Source organism: Ischnura elegans, chromosome 6 (assembly GCF_921293095.1).
Source record: "Ischnura elegans chromosome 6, ioIscEleg1.1, whole genome shotgun sequence".
NCBI classification, from domain to species: domain Eukaryota; kingdom Metazoa; phylum Arthropoda; class Insecta; order Odonata; family Coenagrionidae; genus Ischnura; species Ischnura elegans.
The window spans coordinates 124209014-124221732 of NC_060251.1; the positions used below are offsets into that span (position 1 = coordinate 124209014).

General features: G+C 40.5%; 1 protein-coding gene across 6 annotated transcripts in view; it reads left to right on the top strand.

Annotated features, from left to right (window-relative positions):
* The window catches only part of LOC124160105 (ras-GEF domain-containing family member 1B-like), a 445667-nt gene that overhangs the window by 359916 nt on the left and 73032 nt on the right, over positions 1-12719 (top strand). For all 6 annotated transcript variants that reach the window (XM_046535849.1, XM_046535850.1, XM_046535852.1 and 3 more), the window contains one exon: positions 4498-4710. In XM_046535849.1, the coding sequence (XP_046391805.1) occupies positions 4498-4710 (213 nt within the window). The remainder of the gene's footprint in view (positions 1-4497; positions 4711-12719) is intronic.

The window sequence follows — 12719 nt, forward strand, 5'->3', positions numbered from 1 at the left end:
ACAAAACCCTCTGGTTGGTGCATGTATACTTCTTCCTTAAGGTCCCCATTCAGAAATGCAGTTACTACATCTAAGTGATGCACTTCAAGTTTCAACTCAGCTGCCATGGCAAACAGCAGTCTGATGGTGACATGCCTGACCACTGGCGAGAAGGTTTCCGTGAAGTCAACCCCTTGCCTTTGCGAGTAACCTTTTGCAACCAACCTGGCCTTCCACCTCGAGACATTGCCATCAGAGTCTCTTTTTACCTTAAAAACCCACCCGGATTTCACAATATTTTTGTCTAGAGGCTTGTCCACTAGAGTCCAAGCATTATTTTCAAGAAATGATTTTATTTCTTCCTCCATTGCACATTTCCACTTGGCACTGTCCTTACCTGACAGAGCTTGACTCACAGTTACAGGCTCATGTGATTCCTCAGAGGTGTAGTACAGGACATAATCTGGGAAGTCTTTCCTCTGCCGCTCCCTCTGTGGATACCTGGATTCACCCTCACCCATTTCCTGGACCTCTGGGTTTGCCTGAAACTGGACCTCTGGGATGGCAACATCTGATGGTTGGGTCTCCTCAGGGAGTCCATTCACATCTTCCGGAACCAACTCTCCTGTTCTGGGTGAAAACATCTCTTCCAAAAGAACACAATCATTTCCACCCCCCAATTCAACTTTGCATCTCTTGTTGAATGAGCTGCCAGTGTCTTTACAAAAATCAGTATCATGATACGAGTCCTCAATAAGTACCACATCTCTGGCTCTACATATTTTTCCAGGATTTTCAGTGTCAAATAATCTATAACCCTTGCTCTCATCACAATATTCCACAAAAATATACCTTTTTGCCTTTGGATCAAGTTTTTGACGCTTTTCACGTGGTACATGCGCAAACGCAATACACCCAAATACTCTCAAGTGAGACTAGTCAACTTTCACCCCACTCCATTTCTCTTCCAGTGTCATATCAGTGATAATCTTGTGGGGGGATCTGTTCTTTAAATAAACAGCCGTGTTAGCAGCTTCTACCCACATTCTCTTGTCACACTTCGACTCAAAAATCATGCACCTCACCTTTTCCATCACTGTCCTATTGACCCTTTCAGCCAACCCATTTTGTTGCGGATTGTAGGGAATAGTCAGCTGATGCTTGATACCGCTCATTCGAAGGAAGTTTTGAAAATCACCATTTACATACTCCCCCCCATTGTCAGAACGGACACACTTAATTCTCAGGCCAGTCTCATTCTCCACTTGCAATTTGAACTCCTCAAAGGTTTTTCTGACCAAACCTTTAGAATGCAAGAAAAAAGCAAAAATTTTTTGGGTGTAATCATCTACAAATGTGAGCATGTATTTTGCTCCATTCCGTGATGGTACATCCATTGGCCCACATAGATCTGAGTGCAACAATTCCAGTTTTTCCCTGGCCCTCTTATGCTTTGATGGCCTGAAGGGCTTTTTGCACATTTTACCTTGAACACATGGAATACATTGAGCTTTTACATCGTCAACAAAGGAGATGCCAGGAGCCATTCCATTTTGCAACAAATCCATACTAATCCTATTTAAGTGACCCAGTCTTTTATGCCACAAGGATTGAGATTCACTTTTAACAGTGACATTAGCCCTTTCCTCTACTACATTGAGGCGATGTATCCCACCAAATTGTGATGCCGTTACAACAACATTACCATCAATTTTACAATCATCATCTAATATTTTGCAACCTTCACGATCAAAAATCACAAAGTACCCTTTAGAAACTAATTTGCTTACAGACAACAAATTAATACTCAAATCAGGGACATACATAACATCGGAAATTGTTGTAAAATGATCATTACCATGTAGTTTCACTTCCACATCACCAATACCATTGGCAGATACTTTATCGTCATTAGCTACAGTCACTTGCGCATTAACATCCCCTTTAAAATTACACAGCCAATCTTTTCGTGCAGTCATGTGCGCGGTGGCACCAGAATCAACATACCATTCATCCGACTTTGTACTGACCCCAAGAGCAAAGAACAGTGCTTTGTCCTTAGTTTTCCAGCCAGATTTCGATGACCCGGGCGTTGATTTTTCACTGGCATTAACCCTCTTTGGACACGCCGGCTTGACATGCCCAACTTCACCACAGCCCCATCACTTCACTATTTTGGGCTTCGATTTTTTGCCAGCCCCCGGAAATACAAGTAAAAGCAAAAAACATACAAAGAGGAAGATAGTTCACCTTCATAACACTTGGTGTCTCTGCGTAGATATTACAATTATCAGATTACAAATAACAACTCTCACCTACTTCGTAAACTTAATTATTTTGGAGTGAGAGGCATTGCCAATAAATGGCTTCAGTCATACCTCGGCAATCGGACACAGGCTGTCTCACTGTCTGTAAATGGCAGTATATACTCTTCCAAAAGTACTTCTACCACCGTAGGAGTTCCTCAGGGTTCAATCTTAGGCCCAATCTTATTTTTAATCTACATAAATGATTTCGCTCATTCCCTCAGTAATATTCCAGGTTCTAAAGTCATATCATATGCTGATGATACGAATATTTTACTTTCTTCTCCAACTCAAAATGACATTATTATGAGCTCTAAAAATGCAAATGATAGTATTTTAAGCTGGTGTACAGCTAACAAATTGATTTTAAACACACAAAAGACACACACTGTTCAATTTTGTGGCAATAGCAATGTTCTCGAGAGCATCCTAATTAGATTGGATAAAAAGTCTATTGAGAATGTGTCCCACACAAAATTCCTTGGTGCATACTTATGTAGTAATATGTCCTATGAGATGAATATTGACTTCTTAGCCAACAAACTAAGTTCAATCTGCTATCTATTAAGACACCTTAGGAACTCTGTTGATTTAAATATTCTTCTTACATTGTATTACGGTATCTTTTATTCTCGAATGTCATACAATATAATTTTTTGGGGCTCATCCCCTCATGCCTCCAAGGTGTTCACATTACAAAAACGTGCAATTAGAATCATTGCAAAAAAACCTTTTGATGCTCCCTCCAAGCCTATTTTTAAAGCACTTAACATTCTTCCACTCCCGTGTGTATATTTATTATCAATTTTAATTTTTGTACGTTATAATCTTGATTTGTTTATGCTCAATTGTGATGTTCACAAATATGAAACTAGGAATTGTAATAACCTTCATTGTCATTCCATTTGGACTAACAGATCAAAGCTGGGCCCACGCGAGCTGGGCCTCAGAATTTATAATAAACTTCCTGCGCATTTGAAATCAATTCAGTCAATGGAGTCATTCAAAAGGAAGTTAAAATCTTTTCTTCATGAGAAGAATTATTATTCTGTTAACGAATACCTATTTGATTCCTCCAATTAAGCATTAATATCCTGTGAACATACAATTATTTATAATCTATATATATATTGTATGTTTGCGCTTAAGGTGCCGTGTGAATGAATGAAGTAGTATATATATATATATATATAACCAACAAGAGAAATGGACTAGGACACAAGAATCAATGGAAAGATACACTCTGAATGATAGCTCAAAGTGACAGGAACATGCGTTTCGCAGCACGCTGAGCCCAAGTGAAATAAATCCAATATGGGCGATACACTACTTCATTCATTCGCACGACGCATTAAGCGCAAACATACAAATAAATTCATAGAGTAGGAAAGAAAGGGATTGAAACAAATAAAGGAAAAAGGATGAGAGGACAATGGTGCTGTGGGAGATACAAAAAGCTAGATAATAAGATTGTTAAAATGTGGCCGGACTGGAACTTGAATGTGAGCTAACTTGTCAGAGCATTGAAACTTTAGAAGGTGGATTCCGCATGTGTATTTACTTTTGTGTTTCCCGACATCAATGATTGAAAATGGCTGAAGTTTCTTCTCCTCTGCTGGTGACCTCATGAGGTCTAATACCATTACAGATCTATCTACATTCTATTTAAAGTATGAAGTATAGGTACATGCTTTTGAGCGTGCTTCCCCATTTGTCAGATATCAGGTTTGCAAGAATTCCAACTTGTTTCTTCAGGTTGAAGTGCTCATTAGTGCGGTTGATACATTCTATTGGCTGTTAAAGTGTATCCATCCTCTCCATTGATAGGTAGCAGTGTCTTGCCCATATCTATTACCTCTTGAATCAGTCTCATATTGTAGTGATAGTCATCCACTCTGATCTTGGTCAATTCAAGTCATTTAGTGCCACATGTGAGACCAAGACGGTGGTGAGTGCTACTAGAAGGAAGACTGATTTGAGGGGGGTTAGAGATGGCCAAAACTCTGCGAAACATCAGCAGAGGTGGATGGCTATGAATGAATTTGAAGCAATCGAAAGCTAGTCAGTCTTCAAAAGCTCTAGCAAAGTGGACTGAACTGCATAAATGAGCAATTTCAATGTGAGGAATTTAGCTACAACACTCTTGATGTCAAGCATACGTGGAAGCATGCCCAAAAGCAAGATCACCGCATAATATGAGTGATGTTTGCAGTCACTTGTCTACCGGGACGGAGGCAACTTGGTGTCGGGCTCACTGGAGGCACTGGTGCAGCACATGGTGCCCACGGCTGACTACTATCCTGACCGTGCCTACCTCTTTGCCTTCCTGCTGAGCGCCCGCCTCTTCATCAAGCCGCACACTCTGCTGGGTCAGGTGTGCACCCTTTGCGATGCACAGCAGCACCTGGGGGACAAGGCACCCAAGGTGAGTTCTGCACTCAATCATGTATGGTGTCACATTATATACTGAGATGCCTGGTGAAGTACCAAGTGTGTATTGCCATTCCTCTTCATTCTCACACAGTGTTTTCCCACAAATTATCTAATCCATGGCCGTAGAATCATAATAATAATTAAAGATGGGTTGAATAGCAGATTTCTCAAACTTGAATATCGATTTCGAATATTAAATCTTTGCTCGAATATTCGAATATCTCTAATACTAGAATTGCACAAAGCATAATAAACATATGTTTCTTCTTCTATTTCACTTGCTGAATGTATAAATATAAAGGTATACAGTGGAACCTCGACCTATCATTTTTCTAGGAGTTGGACGAATAAAACGATGAATGTGGGAATGTTTGTCTAGGTTGCCTATGTAGCAGGAAACCCAAGATTTTGGCGAGTAATTGTGATTTCTTTTAAAGGATTCAAATAGGAATTTAGCTGATTGATGGAATATTTTAATTTCATGGAAAAAATAAATTTGGGCACATATGTAGTTGATTCAACTAACATCTCTTTCAAGTATCCTAAGGGGACACACCACCTCGCAAAAAAATGATTGCATGCCATCTCGGCATTTACACTGCTACGATGGATTTCTGTCTGATGTATACATTCTTATCTACCAAACCCCATTTCAGCAGCATGCCCATCTGATACTCGGCTTCATCCAACTTCTTATTTTCAACAGGTAGCTCGCTTTACCCCCTCTCCTACTGTCAAGTGCTAGCAGACAATCTGAGGCATTTTGCAAAATACACGCGCTTCACTACCAGTGTTTGTTTTTCTCCAATTATTTTCAGTCCATCTTTGGAAGTTCTCACAAGATAAAGCAGATGAAATTGAATTCCTAACAGGGACAAACCAAATATCCTGAGAAAATATCCCTTCGTCTGTGACTGTGACAATAAAGATTTATAGCATAACTCATAAATTGTAACTTGTTATAAGTTTTCGGAAAAAAATACCACATCAACTTCCAAGAAGCTCAGTTGCAAGGATATGGTGCCAGAATGCTAAGTCTCTGTCGTATTTTGATATTGATTTCCTTGCGTAAAATGCTTAAATAAAGTCAGAGATACATCGTGTTTGGTCTTATTCTTTTTTAAATTACACGCACATTACTAATATTGCAATCCAATAAAGGTACAATATTAACCCTACTAGCACAATTTGTTTTCAGAGTATGCTGAAGGCATTTTCAACACATATGTGTGTTGTGTTGAACATCTTTTGAGCATGTGCTGAGCATATGTAAATGTCCGGGAAGGTAAATGTTCAAAATATGCTCAACACATTTTAATAGAATTTTCCAGCTTGTTTTCAAATTATGCTCATCATTCTCTCGAAATATGTTCAGCATAAGGTTGCATCTATTTATCCTCCTTTGCAAGTTCATTCTCTTCCAACTTTGCAGTACCTATTCTTATAATGTGCAAATATGCACTCTCCCTATCACCTTGCCTGCCTTTCATTGTGGACTTGAGGCATGATAACAGACCTACACATTGCATTCACTGAAGTTATCACATTAGCAATTTTAATTGCAAATGGTTAACCACGAATGCGACCAAATTTGGTCAAGGATTTGAAATGGCCAATGTTAATTTAAAGTTTATAAATGATGAGCTTTTACAGAATAAGGCAGTGTTGGTACTGATTATCAGGAGGAAATAACCATGATCCTGCCTCTGATCCAACATCCTAATAATGACCAAAGATTAATTAATTACAACTTAATTGCTGCTTTATCGAAACAGTATATGTCCCATAGTGATTTGAGAGCAAATCCTACACAAGAGAGAGACATGTGGGATTACTATGCCTTGAAACTTATGGCATAAAAAAATAGATCAACCTTCTACTATAAGAAGCAATCACCAAGAAAAAAACCCGGAAAACCATCACCAAGAAGCAATCAAGTTTTTATTGCACGTGATGCCTTCCAGAAAAGCTGAAAATATTGCAAAAGAAAATGGTTAGTCAACCATAAGGAACTGCAAGGAATCAGTGAGCCTCTGAAAAAGAAAGTCTGCCACAAATAAATTCGTGCATAGGTTTCTGCGGCGTCGTTCACGATGACTGCTAATTTTCGGGTTCTCCAGCCCCACCTGTCGTTTATGGTTGACAACAGTTTCGAAAGCCATCCTGCATTCGTCTTCAGGTCGAAGGTGAGAAGTTTTCATTTTTTGCCGTCTTATGTAGCACTGGCCGATCTCCCCCTGTGCGCTGATTGGTCAGCACTCTCTTCCACATGTTGCTGATTGGGTAGCCGTCGTATGATAGCTTTTCAATTGTTTCCCAATCACTGGCAGTAAGAGTAGCTGCAAGTTCCAAGTGAATTCTGTAGAGTTCCTCAGATAATCGGTGAAGGTCCAGCCTCTTTTTTTTTCTCATTCTCAGGGAGTCCAAGAGATAAGAGAAGTTAAGGAAGAAGAAGGGAAGTTACTCTCCTCTCTCACCTTCCTCCTACGCTGCTGTGACACCAACACATTACCATCATGTGTGGAAGTAAAACACCATCTGAACACCTGCGCAGTAGGGCGGATCGGAAAAATCGATTTTTTTCAAATCCATCTGGCCCATTGAAAAAAAGTTGTGGGACCGATCAAAAATAAGGCCTGAAAAATTTGAGACCTCTACGTGAACCCCTGACCCTTGCTCAAATGCGATTTAGGGGGGGAGGGTCAAAATTCTGAAAATGTAATATTTTATGGTTATTCTCTATAGATTTTGCCGAGTTACTGCCCTATTAGGGCCAATATTTCGTGCATTTTGACATATCTGCCACCGTTTAGCCACAAAATGCTTAATTTGAGTCCGTGTGCGCGAAAAAAATATTCCAACGCCCACGCAGCGTCGCGGATACAAGAGCCGCAGGCCGATCCCTTCCCCTCCACGCTCGCTTCTCCCCCTCCCATGCCTCGAATACAGCAAAATTCATCCCGCGTGTGCTGTTAGAAGGGCGTTCATCTTTGATAATATAAATCGGAAGATGGTAGAAGGTAAAAAAGGATGCGTAGTGAGACGACTTGTCGCTTATTAGGCGCCTCGTCGGCGTTAAACAAATCGATGTTATCAGCTTTTAGTGAAGTGATGAAATATATTTAGATCCGAGAACGCAGGAAAGTAGCCTACGGTCTATGAAGAGGCCACTTGAGTGGCTATAAAGGTGTGCAAACTTTGGATGTGTGGTTCTATTCCGGCATTGTCCGACAGCTGCGACTAAATGGATTTTGGTTGAAGGCCGCTCGCGTCCTCCCCGCTCGCCTCTCCCACGCCCAAGATGCACCAAAAGTCACAGCAAGTGCGTCTTTCTTCGTTAGTCTAACTAATATTTGATGTTTCAGCATCGTCTGTGGAGGAACAATCACGAAAGAATTACTCAATTATCTGCTTTCCAGTCTGTATTTCTTATGTCATTGTATTCCTAGTCTTTCGCTGCTGTAAACAAAGTTTTGGAGAATTCTTTCACGAATCTCTCGTCCGTGTGTATAATAAAAGGAATATTTAACTTCAAATTTGAACGTTCATCAATAGATTTTTGAATTTCCACAGCGCTAAGATCAGATATAACCGAAGGTACCGTGGTCTCTCTCAATATATCATCAGCGGGTAGTGCTTTACGTCGATATTCTAATCCAGCAATTAAAAAAATCTCGGATTGGTCTCCAAGCGCATCCTTGCAACAATGCAAATTGAGTCCCTAGATTGCCCTCCCAATGTTTTTGTCGCAAATCTAAGTCAACTTAGTGCAATTAGCAAATATACCACTGCAAGGATGAAATATGATTTTATGCTTTCCCGGCGAAAGATGTGGATAAACTCTTCTCAGGATACAAAACATTTACCCCGGAGGATGAGCTCCGATTCGGAGCTTGAAACTTGGGCCATTGTGGAAAAATTAACACGGTGGGAATCTCGAAAAGAGTTCACCCACGCTGCAAGGGATGTTGGATTTATGCTTGTAGCAGAGGGATGATGCCTCCTTTTTAGGCGGTATTCACTTGGTACTATCGCATTCACATCCTTTTTAATTTTATCTACTTTTCACTCTGAAAGGATTCGAGAATCGCAGATTTTATAACTTTTGGTAATCCTCCGACGGGGGAGGCAAACCCCCAAAATTGGGACCCTGTTTCTTCAACTAGCACCACACACTTGGATTGATAAGTCGTCTTTCCTATTTTTATCAGACAAGAGTATAGTCTTTCATTCCATCAAAATGGAGCCCTTTGATACCTCTCTTTTCGTATTCACAGAAATTAGCATATTTTTCTGTCTACGTAAGTAATTCTGGCACACTACCTTGGATGTATGTTGCGAAGTTATGATTTTTGCGTCAGGTAAAGTTACGGGGACGATCATTGCTGCTGCTGGGTGCTTGCATATATCTCTATCACAGTTGACAGACGCATTTTGCTTTTGACTTTGACTTTGAGATCACAATTCAAGAAAGCTGCTGTCACATCTAAGTGGGTGATACTTAAATCTAATTCCACTGACAAGGCAATTAACAATTTTAGATAACTGATAACTGGATAATGGGCAGGACAACTGATTACTTGAAAAAAAGTTTCAAATTAATCAATGTCGTACTTTTGACCAAAGCCCTTTGTCACCAACCTGGCCCTAAAACACTCTAATTCTCCAGCTGCATTAACCTTTTGTTTCAAATCCCTCTTACATTTTATTGTTTTCTTACCTTCAGGCAAATCAACCAGTGAAAGGACCCCCTTTTGAGTTAGCGCTTCCCATTCTAGCAGCATGACTTTCCTCCATCCATCTCCATTACTTCTTAAAGCTTCCTCAACTGTTTGTTGACTACTATATGAAGACAGTGGCCGATTGCAGGCTGAATTAATTGATGGCAAAAATAATACATGATCAGGGAATTCCTTTTGCCCTCAATGTCTGAGATCCTTTCTTTCCCATGATCAACGTTACATATTTCCATCCCTTGACAATCACCTTCTGACTCCACTGTCTTTACACTACACTCACTATCTTCTTCTAGGCCCTCACTACTTGTAACACTTATATCAATTGTCTCATTTACACTTGCCCCAACTTCTGGCTGGGGATTGTGGGTAACACCCCCACTATGTACTCCCTGAAAAACTGGAGATAATGGCTGCATTTCTAAAAGCTCTATCTGGCGGTTGACTTTCTCTAAACCTCTCCTCAAAGAATATCACATCCTGTGCCTTTACTATCCTTCCTACATTTCTTGGATCCGCCAAAAAATACCCCTTTGAATCGTTGCAGTACCCAACAAAATGGTACTGCTTGGACGTGGCATCCAGCTTCTTTTGCAGCTGCTTAGCAACATGACCATCGGCAATACACCCAAATACCTTCCGATGACTAAGGCCAATCTTATGGCCAGTCCATCTCTTTTCTTGCAATGCATTCCCAATTTCTCTAGCTGGGGCTCTATTTTTCAAATACACGGCAGTCCGAGACATGGCTCAACCCAATGGTATTTAGACAAATTGCACTCAAACAGCATGCTCTTTGTCCTCTCTATGTAACTCTATTGGCTCTCTCTGCTAGGCCATTCTGCTCAGGATTATATGGAATTGTTGTTTCATGTTTTATGCCACAAGATCTAAGCTCCCTTGGCCCATATACTCATTGCACTCAAACAGCATGCTCTTTGTCCTCTCTATGTAACTCTATTGGCTCTCTCTGCTAGGCCATTCTGCTCAGGATTATATGGAATTGTTGTTTCATGTTTTATGCCACAAGATCTAAGCTCCCTTGGCCCATATACTCATTGCACTCAAACAGCATGCTCTTTGTCCTCTCTATGTAACTCTATTGGCTCTCTCTGCTAGGCCATTCTGCTCAGGATTATATGGAATTGTTGTTTCATGTTTTATGCCACAAGATCTAAGCTCCCTTGGCCCATATACTCATTGCACTCAAACAGCATGCTCTTTGTCCTCTCTATGTAACTCTATTGGCTCTCTCTGCTAGGCCATTCTGCTCAGGATTATATGGAATTGTTGTTTCATGTTTTATGCCACAAGATCTAAGCTCCCTTGGCCCATATACTCATTGCACTCAAACAGCATGCTCTTTGTCCTCTCTATGTAACTCTATTGGCTCTCTCTGCTAGGCCATTCTGCTCAGGATTATATGGAATTGTTGTTTCATGTTTTATGCCACAAGATCTAAGCTCCCTTGGCCCATATACTCATTTCCATTATTATCTAGAGTCCCATTATTATCAAACAAAGTATTTGAAGTACCTACCCTGTTTTACACCTAGGCTATAAATATCATTCTCTTTTGTCCCAGTGGCTTGGATAACACCTCTAACCATCAGGGTTTTGGCATCATACATTCTACACCCATAAGAGTCCAACAGAACAGCAGTCCCTTTCTCTACTAACCCGTATACAGACAATAAACTCGTTGCCAAACCTGGTATATGAAGCGCATTAGAAATGATAGCAGAATTTCCCTGCTCCAAGTCCACTTGCACGACACCAATGCCTGTAAACATTCATCTCATTACTGTTGGCCGCTGTTACATCACCACTAGAATTATCAGATCTCAACCTAGTAAAAACAATCTTTATTTGTAGCCATATTATCTTTTGCTCCTGAACCAATGGACTACTTTTCACTGCTCACTTCACGTTGCAGGGCTGTCAACCAAGTCACTAGATTTCCTTGTCTGGGAGCATTGTTTCCCGAACCACTTCCCTCAAACTGATTAGTTCTTTCTTCTTTGCACCCACTCTCGACGTGGCCGATCCCTCTGCACTTAATTGTAGCACCTGGCTTTCTTTGGATCGAAAGTGGACTTCCTCCGCTGGCCTTTGCCCTCACGAGTATGTACACCCATGCCTCGTATAGCGCAAGGGATGCGTTCCTTGGGGTCTTTGCGCTATACGAATTTGCGTTATACGAGAGCGTTTTAACATAGGGAAGATAGGGATGCGTTCCTGGTAGCATAGGTCTTTGGTATTGAATTTCCTCTAAAACATCTATATTCCCATAAAAAGCCTTAGAAAACATTATTTCTATAAATATTTATAGTTTAAAGCATCTTTAAAGATAGTATTCACGCATTGAAAGACTTTAATTCACGTTAAAAAAAATTCTTACGTGCTTTCGAAATTCCATCCTGTCGTGCGGGTGGGCTAACATCTGCTATCTCAGGGGATCGTAATGCGTTGCCGGCAGTTGACGATTTTTAAAACTAGTCTAAAAACAACTGTTGTGTCACCCAGGCCCTTTTGTAGCTCATCGAAATGACAGGAAAATGCTACTTTAAATGCCATTTCATAGCTAGCGGAGTTTATGAATGATGAATCATTTTAATTTGAAGTCCTCGGAGTCATTAGCAGCTACGTGAAACAGTCTTTAAATGCCTTGAAACCTGACCCAGGTTTTCCTTCCCTGAAAATGAATGAATGAGAATGCATTCTTTTCCAAAAGAATATCGTCTCGTCAACACTAGATCTAGTTGAGGGGGAAAGGAGCCACTTTCAATCACAGCTTGGAGTTCATCAGAAAATGTTGTGGTGGCTGCGCTATCAACACTTGCAGATTCACCTGATATCGCCGCACTGAAAATACCTGCTTGCCGTTTAAATTCTGGAACCAACCGCTTTCACTAAATGTCTCGGAGCGATTACCACTCTCGTCTTTTTGTACTGATTCACCATGAACTTTCCGTATGTGTAGACCGCTTGGTTGAAGTTGGTGCGGCTGAGGTCACTGATATTTTAGCTTCGTCTTTATTCAAAATAAGGCATCGTGAGTTTAAACTTCCACGCAATATCGCTTTGACGCTCTCCATTTTCAAAGCAATTGACCTCTCTCAAGTCCTCTTCTAGGTTTATGGTTTTTCTTGATAAATTCTTGATTTTTCTACACGCATTCCTATTTTTTGCCATATTCTCTTGGTTTTTACTCTGTATGGCTCTATCTAAATCACCTTCTTCTGCTGAACTGTATTCCTGAGAC